General features: G+C 47.7%; 1 protein-coding gene across 1 annotated transcript in view; it reads right to left on the bottom strand.

The window, feature by feature from the left end:
- Positions 1–15,844, bottom strand: part of LOC142791927 (uncharacterized) — a 57,378-nt gene that overhangs the window by 30,463 nt on the left and 11,071 nt on the right. Inside the window, exon 2 of the mRNA XM_075885587.1 lies at positions 10,931–11,101. Coding sequence (XP_075741702.1) covers positions 10,931–11,101 — 171 coding nt within the window. The remainder of the gene's footprint in view (positions 1–10,930; positions 11,102–15,844) is intronic.

The raw sequence follows: 15,844 nt of genomic DNA, 5'->3' as shown, positions 1-15,844 counted from the left end.
TAAAAAGAACATGCAGTTGTTGGAGCCGTACCTCCAAGAAATTAGTGTGAATGGGGAAACGTGTGGAGCACTTTGAGACTCAGCGGCAACCATGGACGTTGTCATCCTTCGTTGGTGTCTCCGTATGATTTTACAGGAGAATGCACGTGGATCATACAAGTCGCCGAGGAGCAGAGTGCTTGCTTACCAATCGCTACGGTTGTCATTGATGGCCCATTCATTAAGCTTAGCACCGAAGGGGCTGTGTCTGCCGCACTTCCCGATCGTTTTCCTTATTTATTTTCTAATAACTCAGAGCAGCTTCTCAAAGAGCAGGGTAAATCGTTCTTCTCCAACTTAGCGTACATGTACCTCACGTGATAGCAAGCGCGGAAGCTTTCGCAGGAGCTTAATCTTGTTCCACGTGGTGAAGCACCAAGTTCAAAAGCTGCTGATCTGTGTGACCTTGGCAGCGAGTCGACGGAACCTCAGACAGGAAATTCTCCGTGTGAGTCATTCAAGCAGTCACTCGAGCGGCTCGTCGCGGAAGCGACTGGCGCTGTCTGTGTCGGCGGAGGAGACGACATGGCACCATTGAGTCAGAGCGAGAGGAGTGCAACGCTCTCGCCTGTAGCGGAAAGTTGGAGTGAACTGTCGAGGGTTGATCGAGAAACGCCCATTCGAGAGCAGCATGAGGATTTCTCGATTAAAGCGCTAATGGAAAGTGTAAACTTTGGAAAAAAGAAAAGAGTGTTTTCTTTTTTGAGAAAGCAGGGATCATGCATCGGAGCTACGCAAATGCGAAAGGTCGCAAGTATGAGCAGCTCTTGGTGCCACAAAAGTAGCGTCGCCAACTATTGGGACTGGCGCATGAAAACGTGTGCGCAGGGCATCTTGGCATAAAGAAAAGACCAAGGCTTGAGTTTCCCTTGAGTTTTATTGGCCGAAATGCTGGAAGAATATTGAAGACTTTGTACGCTCATGCGACACTTGTCAGAGAGCGGGGAAATCCACAGACAAGTCGAAGGCACCCATGAAGCTTGTGCCAATTACCACAAAACCTTTTCGGCGCCTAGTAACTGATATCGTTGGGCCGTGGCCAGAGTCAAGGCAAGGTTGTCGGTACATCCTGACGGCTCTCTGTGTAGCCCCAAAATATCCGGAAGCGATACCACTTAAGGAGCTCCATTCCCCTCATGTCGTGGATGCACTGTTATCTATATTAGCACGCGTCGTATTTCCTTCTGAAATCCAATGGGGCAATGGTAGTGTCTTCACCAGCTGCCTTACCTCTACCTTTATGGATAAATGTGGAATAAAAGTAGTGCACAGCTCGATCCATCTCCCGCAATCTAATCAGGTAGAGCGTATGCATTCCGTTCTGAAACGGATACTGAGAGCTCTTTGCTACGAGCACAAATGCGACTGGGAAGCGTGTATTCCTCCCGCTATGTTCGCATTGAGATCAGCTCCTTATGAGAGCACTGGTTTTAGCCCTGCAGAGCTTGTGTATGGCAGGAGTTTGAGAACACCATTGTGGATGCTACGCGAGTCCTGGTAGGGATTCGATGAGGACCCTAATGTAGTTGTGTACGTTCTAGATCTCCTTCAGAGGCTTGGAAAAACGAAAGATCTTGTGGAAAGCCACATGAAGGCTGCACAAGTGTTGTCGAAGGAGTACTACGACAAATCGGCGAAGAAGCGCGCTTTTGAAGTAGGTAGTGAGGTAATGCTGCTGCGACCGTGCAAAAAGAACAAGCTTGAGGTTCATTAAGAAGGGCCAGCCAAAGTAATATAGAAGCTTTCTCATACCAATTATGAAGTAAAATTAGGAAGGCGGCCCAACAAACTTTACCACTGTAACTTGATGAAGCAATAAGTTCAATGTCAAGCGGTCGTAAATCTGCTGTTGAATGCTTCAGAGGAAGAGGAAGCAGAAATTTGAGTTCTAGTGATGTAATCGAAAGGGGATTGGAGGTAATCTTGGAGCAGTTGAACCCAGAGCCTAGGTTACGTAAAATCCAGAAGGAGGACCTGAGAACGATTGTTTCCGAGTTTGAAGACGTGCTTTTGGACCTTTCCGGATCAACTAACGGGATTGAACACGATATCGAGCTAACTTGCGAGGAGCCAAGCCGTAGCCAGCTGTATCGTTGTTCCCCTGTACAAAAGCAGATAATGAAAGAGGAGATCGCTAAAATTTGGGAGTTGGGAGACATAGTACCGGGTGAGAGTGACTATACATTCCCTCTAATATTGGTTCAAGTGCCGGGAGAAGATCCGAGGCCAAGCATCGATTATCGGCGTCTTAACGCCATAACTCGTGACCAAACTTGCCCGATACCAAACCTAAAGGAGAGGGTAGAAACTGTGTCACAGTCCAGCTATATTTCCACTTTAGACCTCGTGCGAGGGTATTGACAAGTCCCCCTTACGGAGCGTGCTAGCCGCTATGCCGCATTCGTTTCTCCATTTGGAACGTATCGTCCACTTAAGCTGAGTTTTGGAGTGAAAAATGCGCCCTTTTGTTTTTCAGACTTAGTAGACCGCGTTCTTAAAGGCCACTCTGAGTTCGCTCTGCCGTATCTTGACGATGTCGCCATCTTCTCAAACAACTGGGAAGAACATGTCGAACATTTACGCGTCGTGCTGAACAGGTTGAAAGAAGCTGGTCTTGCTGTGAAACCTACTAAATGTCACCTAGGGTTCGCCGACGTTTCTTACCTGGGACACGTTGTGGGGCGTGGCCACCGTAGACCTTCATAAATTAGGCTAGCCGCCGTCGTGAACTATCCACGACCAACCACAAAATCTGAGATAAGGGCATTCTTTGGCCTAGCTGGATACTATCAGCATTACGTGAAAAACTACTCTATCATTGCCAACTCTCTAACTGAGGCACTTCGATAGTCCGTGCCGGTTAAAGTAGTATGGGACTCGGAAAAATAGAATGTGTTTTGCCAGCTGAAACAGGCCCTAAGCAAAAAGCCCGTTCTCATGGCACCCGATTTCTCTAAGAGATTTGTGATTCAATGCGACTCGAGTGATCGCGGCATGGGAGCTATTTTGTGCCAGGAAGACAGTGCGGAAAACGAAAGGCCAGTTTTGTACTTAAGTCGAAAGTCGAAAACTCAGCAGCAGGAAAGAGGCATACAGTACCTCTGAAAAGGAAAGCGCTTGCCCCGTGTGGGTCGTTCAAAAGCTAGCCTGTTATGTCTCCGGTTCGAGGTTTGTAGTCGAAACGGACCACTCTCCTCTAACCTGATTAAATAACATGTCTCCTAAAAGTGGCCGGTTACTGAGGTAGAGCCTGATACTCCAACGGCACAACTTTGACGTTCGCTGCAAAAAAGGAAAGCTAAACGCTAATGCAGACGCATTGAGCTGTGCGTTTTAGTTAGCACCATCTCCACCTTTCGGTTTCTCTCTAGCGATTCGGGGCAAAATTTTGTCCTCATCACGGCCTTAGCTGAGCGCTCTCGTTCAGAGAGATCTCAAGGGCCCAACATTATGTTGTATTCTATTTTGTTACGTTGTTGTACGTGTAAAAATTTGAGTTCTCATTTTAAGAGTCTTGTGCCCCACATGTGCCTCTTGACTTAGAGGGAACGAAATTCCGATAGACGCGTAGCTAGGTATATGTTGTACTATACTTTGTCTGGTGTTCTGTCGGGTGACCGAGGGCACTTGCTTGTGTCGTGTGTTGTCTGTTGTCGAACCGTTCTTGGCAAGTTGCAGAACCATCGACAAGTGCTGAAACCAAAGATTGTCGGAAGAGACGAGCGAAGCTGGTCGACAAGTTGTGGCGACAAGCAAGTCGAGCGGGGATTGGTCCTCAAGAATAGGATGTGTTCACGGAACGGAGTCTGGAGCTGCATTCTCCCCATGGCCCAGGAGGTGAACCTGGAGGGACATGGCGAACGAGCGCTCCCGACATCCGAGCCACGTGGAAGCAGCTCGTCTTTCCGGCGCATTGTCTGGCGGCGGGGGTGCTGTCACGCCTGCGAGTCCACACCGAACGTCAATGCCTCTGCAAAAGGCAATCTGTGTCAAGGCCAGCAATTGAGCCCGCCTGACGTGATCAACTCAACGACGTCATCAAGCGGCGGTGCCGGTCTGTCACCCAACGCACCGCGAGCTCCCTCAGCCCGCGAGCCCGTTGAAGCAATTGGCGCCTTCCAGTCTGGCGAGTCTTACGCAAAGCGTGGGAACGTCACTCATTATTGGCTGCAACCACGCGCAGCGGCGGGCCCCGTTGGAGGATTCCGACATCACGGCCAGCGGCGCTTCTGGATGGACATTTGGTTACTCAAAGAATCCACCCGGTGCCTATAAAAAAAAAGCCCTGCGGCGCGTCGCTAGTAGTAGACCTATGTGTCAGAGAAGACATCTCGGCTCTTCGAGTTCCTAAGCTGTCGGCCCCAGTGACGAATTTGTAACGCCTCTATTTCTACACTGTAAGCCTATAGTTAAGCCTTGCCTTAACTCACCGTCGTCTCGTCCGCTCGTCTATTAGCTCTGCGCAGAAGCAGTCGCGAGCTTAGTTGTGAGCGCCCGCATGCGCACTATAGCGTAGCGGCCTATCTAATCGGCAGCGCCACCTGCGGCGCCTTTACTCAGATAAACTCCAAGCCCAAGCGAGGGCCGGGGACACTTTTTATCAATCTCGCTCCCGCCTCCGGGGCGGTCGGCACGTTTTCATGTTCGAATAAAGCGCATTCTTCTCGTTCACAACGCCTCTCAGCCTTCATGCCTAGCCCGCCCAGCCCTCACAACTGGCGCAGTCGACTCCGAACCATGCCTGGAACGTCGCCTTTTGCCCGCCTCGTGAAGTGATCCGCCGGACTAGCCGCGCGGCGCTCCGTCCTGTGTTTACCGTCCGCCGCCCGATACGCCTTTCGGCCGCTTCGTCCGAGTCATTTCGTGCCTTTGCCTTTTGTTTCGCCGACCGTCGTGCTGACGCCCACCCGCCCGATGAAGTAGCTCGCCTGCAGAGCCGAACCAACTTGACCTGCCCGCCTTTTTCGTCTCTCGTGAGTCTTGTGCTCCTTCTGCTAATTTCTTGTGAACGCCATGCCGCTTGTGAACTGGAACGAGGCTACGCCTGAGGACCTCGCCGGCTTTACAGCAGACTTCCTCCGTGAAGAGTTGGTTCGCCGAAACCTGGACGCTACGGGGCCGAAGGAAGAAGTGATCAATCGTCTCCTCGCCGATATAGCCCAAAACCGCTCAATGACGCCTTTGTCGCCTTCCCCAGATTCCTCAGCGTCCAGCCAGCGCCCGAACACTACGCCGCTTCCTTCGAGCTTCGATGCAGCCCAAAGTACCGAGTTGCTGACGGGTTTACTTCAACAGCTCCTTCAAGTGTCACAACGCGCTGCAGCGCCAGTTCAGGTCACGACCCTTCCAGACCTGTCCGCATCGCTTCCTACATTTAATGGAGACGGCAGCATTTCAGCGTCCCACTGGATTGAAGAGTTGGAACGAACTCGAAACCTAGCTTCGTGGGAGCCTTCAACCGTACTCGCCGTCGCTCTGGGAAAGCTCCGTGGAGCAGCCGCGGATTGGAAAGCAGTCATTGGCCGTCAGTGTCCCACCTGGGACGCCTTCAGGCAAGCTTTCTTGGATCAATTCAGCGCCAAGCAAACCTTACTACAGTGGCAACAAGCTGTTACTTGTCGCGTGCAAGCGCACGGAGAGAACCTGGTCCACTATTCTTTGGCGAAGTTGAAGCTCATTTCGGGATGCCCAGTCACTCTTACCGACACTCAGCGCATAGAGTACGCCCTTCAGGGCATTTCCGACGAGAACCTGGCCACTACTATAGCAGCACAACGGCCAGAAACCGTCGCCGCCTATATGGACATCGTAACGCAGCTTGACCAAACATTGAGCCACTTGTCTCGTCGACTCCCACGCCCAGGGTATTCAAGCACCAAACTAGTAATGCCAAGCCCACAGGTGCCCCACCACAGTGAAGAGGGCACGAATGTTCAGGCGGTACCAGACAAAACAAGACAGCCGCAGCGAATCGCAGCCCTACCACCAGACCAACAAGAGGCTCGGTACCTGACCATCTCTACGAGGCACGGCGCTCCTGCCTACCGTTCTGGCCAGAACTTGGCCGAAGCCGTGTGTTTTCAATGCCGCCAAAAAGGACATCTAGCTTCAAAGTGCCCATCCAGAGCTACTGCCACACAGTCTACAACGCCTCCTTCGCCAGCTCTTCACAGCACACTTTCCGAGACCCTTGATGGATCGCTGGTCCAATGCGCCCTTGTAAACGCCACAATTGCTGGAAGCGGCCAAGTGGACGCATTTCCAGACAGTGGTTCCAAGGTGACACTTGTTTCTCGTCACCTTGTCAGATCTTTGCCCCTCCTGCCCTGGACCAGACCCCCTCTAGTTGTCGTTGGAGGAACGACAGTGGCTCCTGCTGGTGCTATCTGCTTGAAGATCTCTGTGGGACCCATCACCGGTTTGGTGGAAGCCGCCGTCCTCGATAACAATGCCATGCCACTTATATTGGGGGAAGACTGGTTTGCTGCCAGTCACGCACAGTTGGTGTTCCAGCCACCCATGCCAACTGAAATTCGTCATCCCACCACAGGAACAAGTGTGCGGTGCTATGAGCGACTGTTGCCCAGGATGTCGAACGCTGTTATGATCCAGGGGTCATCTTTCAATTACCATGTATCTGGACACCACAGCTCAGCAGGCCTCCAGCGAATGCCACTCCCAGGCCCAGATGAACCCCCGTGGTTAGCACTATCTTGTCAATATGAGGTTTCAAACACCAACGGCCCGTCTTCTGAATGCAGGCGAGGTGCTTCTTCAACAATAGAGGTTTGCATTGACCCATCCTTGCCTGCCGCTCAGGTTGGTAGCCATTTGCCAGCACATCAACAACGGGAAATCACGAGCATTCTTTCGAAGCACGCTGAAGTATTCGCTCGTGAAGAGGATGACTTAGGTCTGTACGAGGGTGTTGAACACTCAATCGACCTTCTTCCCGATGCTGTGCCATACAGTCGATCCCCTTACCGTTACTCTGCTGCAGACCGTCGTTTTCTTGAGGCTCAAATAAGCACACTCCTTCGGCAAGGCATCATTCTACCAGCCTTAGGACCTTGGGCATTCCCCGCAGTGGTTGTCAGCCGAGGTAGCAAGAAGCGCCTTTGTGTTAACTATGTGCCCCTAAACAAGATGACTGTGAACGTCGTGCAACCACTTCCACATGCGGATGACATCATGGATGACATTGCTGGGTCACAGTACTTCGCCTGCCTTGACCTAAAGTTTGCTTACTGGCAAGTTCGCGTTCGTAAGGAAGACCAGGCAAAAACTGCTTTTGTGACCCACTATGGCACCTTTATGTGGACCCGCATGCCATTTGGGCTGAAGAACGCACCTGCCACTTTCCAGCGAGCCATGCAGTCAATTTTTGCTAACCTGCAGCCCCATTGCCCAAAGTGCGGTGTGCGGGTGTACTTGGATGATGTTCTGGTTTTTGCGCCAACTTTTGACGAGTTTGCAAGGTTACTCGACGAAGTACTTGGTGCACTCCTTGCCAGTGGATTCAAAGTTTCACTTGACAAGTGTAAGTTTGCTTTGAAGTCTATCAGGTTTCTCGGATTCATTTTGAGCAGGGACGGCAAGCAGCCTGACCCTGCCAAAGTCGAAGCCATCATGAAAATCCCACAGCCTGCAAACAGCAAAGCAGTTTTGTCATGGCTCCAGACAGCAAACTTCTATCGCCGATTTGTGAAGAATTTCTCTCGGATAGCAGCACCGTTGCAGAGTCTCATACGGTCTGAGGAGTTTGCCTGGACCAGCGACTGCAATGAAGCCTTTCAGCGAATTCGCACAGCATTAACAGAGGCACCTGTACTGGGCCATTTTGATCCAGACGCCCAAACCACAGTCACAACAGATGCCTCAGGAACCGCAATTGGTGCTGTGCTCTCTCAGAAACAGTGTGGAAAAGAAACTGTGATCGAATATGCGAGTCGTGCACTCACGACCGCAGAGAAGAAGTTGCATAGCAACGTTTGGGAGTGTATTGGTGTCCACTGGGCGGTTACGATCAAGTTCCGACACTACTTGCTCGGCAAGAAATTTTGCCTGTTGACTGACAACTGGACCGTTGCATGCTTAACAGCCAACATCAGGCCTTCACGTCGTTTTACGACCATGTTGATGGATCTTACAGAGTTCGACTTCACTGTGCAGCACCATCCAGGCCGTCAAAACGTGGTTGCTGACATGCTGTCACGATTATCTGCAGCAGTCCTCCATCAGACACAGTCTCTCGCAGCTATGCAAGCAGAAGACAAAGAGTGCCAGGACCTTCGTCGCTCTCTGTCATCTTCAGAATCGTGGGACCATGACCTTGCCATAATTGATGACATCCTGTACCATAGTGACGCGACTTCAGGTTCTCAAGCTATTGTAGTGCCAGCAAAGATGCGCCAGGCTGTCCTGGAGGTTGTTCATGACGGTGGAGGCCACATGGATGTAACCCGGACACTGACCAAAGTGAGAGAACGTTACTGGTGGCCAAACCTTACGTCTTCAGTGACCCACTACGTCACAGCATGCCAGATCTGCCAAAGCAACAACCGCCCAATATCTAAAAGTGTTGGCAAAATGGGTCTCATGCCAGTGTCGGATGTTCCTTTTGCCTTAATTGCCATTGATCACATCACAATGCCGGCTGCTTCAGGAAAGAAGTACATTTTGAATGTCATTGACTTTGCCACGCGTTTCATTGTCCCAGCGGCTGTAACTTCAACATCAGCTAAGGAAGTTATAGCACATTTACAGTCGGTGTTCTTCCGCTTTGGTTGTCCTGATGACTGCATGTCTGACCATGGAGCAGCCTTTGAATCTCACCAGTTTAAGCACTTCATGCACATGCACGGTGCTGAGATTCATTATTCAGTGGCATACCGCGCAGCCAGCAATGGTCTTGTAGAGAGAAGCAATGGGACTTTAGTCTCCGTTCTTCGTAAGCTGTGTCCAACGGACCAGACCTCCTGGGCAAGCAAACTCGAAGAAGCTGCTTTTGCCATCAACACAAGCTATAGCGCCAGCAGCTGTTTCTCTCCATTTGAACTACTGTATGGATACGTCCCCAAGCTCCCATATCAACGCCACCGTCCCGCCACAGCCAGGACCCTACAAGACCGTCTCCTAATGCTGTCTCAGAACCGGGCCGTAGCAGCAAGTAATACCGAGGAAGCACAAGGGAAACGGAAGACAGCATATGATCAGTCCCATCGAGACCACTCCTTCCAAGTCGGCCAGTTCGTCTGGGTGCGCCGCCAAGAGCCTGTAGCAGATGGAACTGGAAAGTTGGCACCCAAATTCAAGGGAATATACCAAATCACCAACCAGAAAACACCCGTTACGTTTGTCGTTAGCCGCGTAACTGGTCAAGGTCCTCGTGATCGACTCCAAGACAGGATAGTGCACGTCTCTCAACTCAAGCACTACGTGCCACCTTATGTCGAGCCTTACATTGTGAAAACCCAAGAGTGGCCTTTGTGTGACTTATCTGGCTCTCCCAGTGTTGGCAATGAGTTATCTCAACCACCAGTTTCCCTTGGCCCTGCAGTTTTGCCTCCAGCGGTACCCTCCTCGCGACCTCACCGCCAAAAGCGCCCACCCGAGCGCTTGAAGGACTATTCTCTCTCGCAGTGAAGCCACCAAGTAGTGCTCCTTTCAGAGACCAATGGGACTTGGTCAGACAAGGAGGGGCCGGATGTGAGCGCCCGCATGCGCACTATAGCGTAGCGGCCTATCTAATCGGCAGCGCCACCTGCGGCGCCTTTACTCAGATAAACTCCAAGCCCAAGCGAGGGCCGGGGACACTTTTTATCAATCTCGCTCCCGCCTCCGGGGCGGTCGGCACGTTTTCATGTTCGAATAAAGCGCATTCTTCTCGTTCACAACGCCTCTCAGCCTTCATGCCTAGCCCGCCCAGCCCTCACATAGTAACACACGCTACCAACGACTAGTGACCGTGTCGGCGGAGTTCAGAGCAGTGGCGCCTTCGGGACCGTGTTGGCGTCAGGCCTTCGTAACAAATGCCACATCCACACTTCTGCCTCTGAGTGGTTTACGGGCCCTTTAGGTGGACGCATGAATATTACTCACGGTTCCCTTCAGCGGGAGGTATAATTTTAAATACGAGAGTCTGTCTTGGGGAAGTTCGACGCCAAAATTTTGGTCTGCCTATCTTTCTGTACATGTGTCTGTCCGCGGTAATGATCTTCCTAACGGCACAAAACGATACCTCAAACAGCCAACCCATCCACAACGCCCACGAATATTGTTCAATTTTCAGCGTTCATACTTGGGCGATTGTCAATCAAAAAGCAATTATTGCGCATATCTGAGGCACCATAACAATACTTCGATGTCTTGTATGTGTGCCTTTATACTAGAGAAGGCACACACAAGTAATTTTATGGACCGTAGCGTTTATCACGCTGCGCTGACAGTGCAACGCGATGCTCAAAAAGGCGAGTGTTTCCAACGCTTTGCTAAGACGACACGGTGGTGGGACCTACCCGCGTCGCTCTACGTTCTACAACTTATCGCCTCCGAGACAGGTGCGCATCTCTCCACGGGCGCGCACGCGCCTTCCTTCGTCTTCGAAGATAACTGCCAGATGGCGCTCTTGTCTGACGTGCCTCAATGCGCTTGTTCGCCTTCGCTGCACGGATCGCGACTCTCTAACGCAGCGCTTCCAGAATACAATTCACCGATTTTCTCGCGCACAACATCAAATAAACCTTTTGTTGACTATCTCCATACGCAACGACATTTGGAGTGAAACTTGCAGATATGGGGCCAAGTTTTTTAGCATTATACAATAAAAAAAGATTTTTAGCAAAACTGACGGTGAACTTGAAAGACTTCCACTGTTTCTGTATGCACTAACCGAAACCCGTCGAGTGATTTCCTGCAGGGGTCGCTGCAGTAGAGGGCCTCGAGATGATAACAGGCGCTGGTGTGCTCTGTGTGGTGGTAACCGTCCTGTGAACGAGCACTCTTGAGGGCTGCTCAGACAGTCCGGGAACCTCCTCCGTTTCTGTAGTGCCGGAGGATTGTCCTGTAACGAAAATCACACACAATTCAATAACGCCCGAGTCATCGGAAGTGTTACTATGTGTAAAACTCGCGGGAAAAGACATGAAGAAGTTGCCTATTAGGGGTTCAACTAAATAAAACAATATATAAATTCTCGCATCCTGCAATGTAAAAAAAGAGAATATCGAAAAATATGAAATTGACGATTAGATTAGGCATACGTCTGTTATTTTCAGGCAGCCGCCCTTCAAGAGCGAGAAAGAGAAATCGTGCGCACGCCTCCCCTACGTCCCAAACGCTATATACTCTGAACGTCACTGACCGTGATCCTAAGGGATGATGACCGTGGTTCATGGCATTTAGCTCAACTTAACAGAAGGAATATTCTACACGCGGCAACAGCTTATCTTGACATTGGAGCGAAGGTATATATACGGAGGCGGAACTCTTGCACATTCGCGTTGGTGGGCAAGTAGCATTGCAGCTTGAGGCCAGTATTGGGCTGTAACAATTTTTTATTTATTTATTTTATTTATTTATTTATTTATACACTACTGCAGACCCTATTTGGGTCCAAGCAGGAGGGCAAATACATGAATATATATATATATATATATATATATATATATATATATATATATATATATATACATGAACAGCAATCACAAAAAAATGAAAGGAGAAAGTCACAACTATGTAAGATGTACACTGAAGAAATACGAAAAACATATTCAATGAAAACAACGTCAGAAAGAAATAACAGAAGTAAGAACACATTGCATGCGCATAAACATTTGCCTATACCCCCGCAAGACACTTGAAATACAAAACAAAGAATTGAAATACAAAAAAGAAACACTCAAAATAAGAAATAAAATATTAATCAACATGACAATGGCGAAACATCAAGTAGATATATGTTCAATGGAATCTGCGCTTATTAGTTGTGATAAATGCAGATTATTCCAATCGTTTATAGTGCGCGGAAAGAAAGAACATCTGAAAAGGTTAGTTCTGGTCTTATATGGTGTTAAAGAAAATTCGTGACGATGCCATGTTCGATGTGCTGCAAGTGGTGTCACATACGCGTGTGGTTCAGAGAGAAAGAGTTGTTTTTCAGTTGGTAGAAAAATTTTAGCCTGTGTATTTTCCTTCGAAGCTGTAGTGTCTGGATATTGTGTTGTTTCATTAGGCTAGTGGGAGAGTCAGTTATTCTATATTTAGAAAAAATGAACCTAACTGCTCTGCGTTGAATCATCTCTAGAGCGTTTATGTTAGTTTTTGTGTGGGATCCCATACGATGCTTGCATATTCTAGTTTCGGGCGAATGAGTGAAGTATAGGCAAGCAGTTTAGTATAATGAGGAGTGTGCTTTAGTTTGTGCCTGAGGATACACAGTTTTTTGAAGGAGGAGTTACATATGTTGGAAATGTGGTTATGCCAACTTAGGTCACTAGTTATCATGATTCCAAGATACTTGTATTGGTTTACTTTGGTGAGCGGTGTAGATCCTAGGTTATAAGCAAACGACATCATATTATTTTTTTTTTGTTATAGACATGTAGACTGTTTTTTCCTTGTTCAATTCCATACCCCATCACCCGCACCACGACAAGATGTTTTGAAGGTTAGAATTAAGCATTAATTGATCATTAAGAGAACAAACTTCGTTAAACACTATACAATCGTCTGCGAATAGCCTAATTTGAATAGGGGGAAAAATTTCGTTAACGATGTCATTTATATATATTAAAATAGTAAAGGTCCCAAAACACTACCCTGGGGTACTCCAGACGTTACTGAAACTTCATTAGAAGAGTAATTACCGAGTGATACAAACTGTTTGCGATTATACAGATAAGCTGCTACCCAGTTAACTATGTATGCGGGAAGGTTAATTGACTGCAGTTTTTCAATAAGTTTACTGTGGGGAACAAGGTCAAACGCTTTCTTAAAGTCCAGAAATATCACGTCGATTTGGCTCGACTTGTCAAGTGTACTAGCAAAGTAGTGAATAATTGTCGTTAATTGTGTTACAGTCGATAAACTTCCTTTTGCGAAAACCATGCTGGGGAGGAGAAAGTATATTGTTATCATTTAGAAACTTTGTTATTTCTTTAGCAATAATACTAATTTGCAGCACGTGGACGTTAATGAAATGGGTCGATAATTGGTTACTTGTGCTGCGGCGCCCTTTTTCGGAATGGGAATGACACGCGCAGTTAGCCAATCTACAGGAAGAATAGCTGACGACAACGAGGAACGAAAAATGATTACCAAAAAGGGGGCTAACGCTTCAGCATATCTGCACAGAAAGGCATTCGGTATGTTGTCTGGTCCGGGAGATGATTTAATTTTAAGGTTCAGTAACATTGATACCACACCTGGTTGTGATACAATATCAGTGTTCGAATCATATGGCAAGCGATTTGGGTTTACAATGGTATTAGAACTAGAAAATACACTTTGAAAATAATGATTAAAGCGCTCTGCGATACATTGCTTATCGACGGCGACGAGGCCTTAGTGAACGATTTGGTCAATTGAGTTTGTTTTCCTGCTTATAAAAGACCAAAATTTTTGGGGTGCCGTGCAAATGAAGTTTGGCAACGTGTGCTGGAAATACCAGCACTTAGCTAGCTGTACTTCAAAGTTTAATTTATCTTGCATTTGGTGAATAATCACACGGGAGGCCCGCCGTCGCCTTAGGCGCTTTACTTTCCTTTTGAGGTGCAAGATTTCTCTCGTTATCCAAGGAGTAGTTTTCGATGCTTTTTTTTAGTTCTGTTGGGAATAAAGTTGCTAAGACAGTAAGCAATAATTTGTTTAAACTCATCTCAAAGTACAGCAGTATTGTTGCTTTGAAGATTATCAAGGCATAGTTCCCAATAATCCAAGACACTTTCATCTCTGGCACGAGATAAATCTTTAACCATTATTGTTTTACATTTGCTGGTGTTAGGTACCTTCAAAGAAAAAGAACAGTATACTAGGTTGTGATCAGAAATTCCGGGATCAACCGATATAGAAAAGTTTTCTAATGAACGACTAATAAACACAAGGTCCAGTATGGATGCTGACATACCACAGGTGCGCGTTGGCTGTTTAACTATCTGATCAAGATTGTGAGATAGGATGATGTCATGCAAATATTGTAAATGTGAATTATTCGCGGTGCAAAAAAAAATCCGTTTTCCCAATCGACATCTGAGAAATTAAAATCACCTATAAGAAGAACCTTATTGTTTGCGAAAGACGCCATGTGCGTAAAAAGATCGCGAAAGAATTCGGGGGGAGAGTCAGGTGCTCGATAAGCGGCAAAAAGTAAGAATGATTTATCCCAGCAAGAAAACTTTAGTGACACGGTTTCTAAGTTATCAGCCTGTCGTAATGGGGTAGCGGCTATAGTGTTTTTTTAACAAAACAGCCACCCCGCCCCCCCTAGTACTTCTGTCACGGCGATACGCCCTGTACGACGTAGGAAACACAACTGCATCGTCAATATTATCATGCAGCCAAGTTTCCGTTATGACAACTACATGAGGGTTGTAACTTAAAATAGTAGCCTCGAGGCTTTCCGATTTATTAACGACACTGCGGGCATTAATGTTTAAAACTCGAAGTTCTTTAAATTCAGAGGAGGCCTCCACGGAGGAAAGTCAAGTATTTCTGGAACTGTTTTGACGACCGTCGATTTTGACCCTCAAGTTGTTGCTTTCATCCCATGTGAAAAGTTCATTGTTAGTAGTTAGTAGTTACGCGTTAGCGGTAAGTAGATACTTTTTAGTAACTTGTATGTGTAACTATTTACTTTTTAGCTAGAAGAACTTGGAACGTTAACAGTGTTATTTTTTACGCAGTAACTGTTACGCAAACTACCGTTACAGTTGATTCTGACTTTATAAATATTATCTAACTGCAACGCCTTTCGAACTTTCATTTTTTTTCTTGTCCTCTTCACATTTCACGTAGCCACTATAGGGCTCTCCAAACATTTCAGGGGAAGATATCCCTAAGAGAAATCTTCATTGCAAAAGAACATGCTCTGAGTTAACACGTAAAGTACGAGTCGCAAAATAAATCACGTTGCAGCTGAACAGAACAGTTCAGGGTTCAGGGGGGATGGGTGTTTACAGGTTATATATTCATTCTGTCACTTCAGCTTTTAACTCTGTTCTTGGAGCGCGTGGTGGTGGAGCATGATGGTGTTTCACGTGCCCAATTCATGGTATAGATATTCGGCAAGTCGTGGCGAAGGCCTCGATCAATTTCGACCACCTGGGGTTTGTTGACGTGGACCTAAATACACGTGCATCCTTGCGTTTCGCCTTCATCGCATTGTGCGACCTCAGCAACCGAGAACCGAAACCCCGTACTTTAGCTCAGCCAAGCAACACCTCATCCGCTCAGTGTACACTTCAGGCATCGGTATCACTGTCCCGTAGGTTAATAGTGCGCCTCAGCGGAACACTCGGTCTGACACTAGGCTGCTGACCCAAAGGTCACGGGGTCGGTCCCGGCTGCGGCGGTCGCATTTCAATGGAGGCGAAATGCTAGAGGCCCGTGTACGGTCCGATGTCAGTGCATGTTAAAGGACACCAGACGATTGAAATTTCCGGAGCCCTCCACTACGGCGTCCCTCATGATCGTGTCGTGCTTTTTAGGCGTGAAACCCCAGATTATTATAATAATTATATTATTATTATTATTATTATTATTATTATTATTATTATTATTATTATTATTATTATTATTATTATTATTA

The sequence above is a fragment of the Rhipicephalus microplus genome, chromosome 2 (assembly GCF_043290135.1).
Source record: "Rhipicephalus microplus isolate Deutch F79 chromosome 2, USDA_Rmic, whole genome shotgun sequence".
Classification (NCBI taxonomy): Eukaryota; Metazoa; Arthropoda; class Arachnida; order Ixodida; family Ixodidae; genus Rhipicephalus; species Rhipicephalus microplus.
This window is presented reverse-complemented; position numbering and strand designations above follow the sequence as displayed.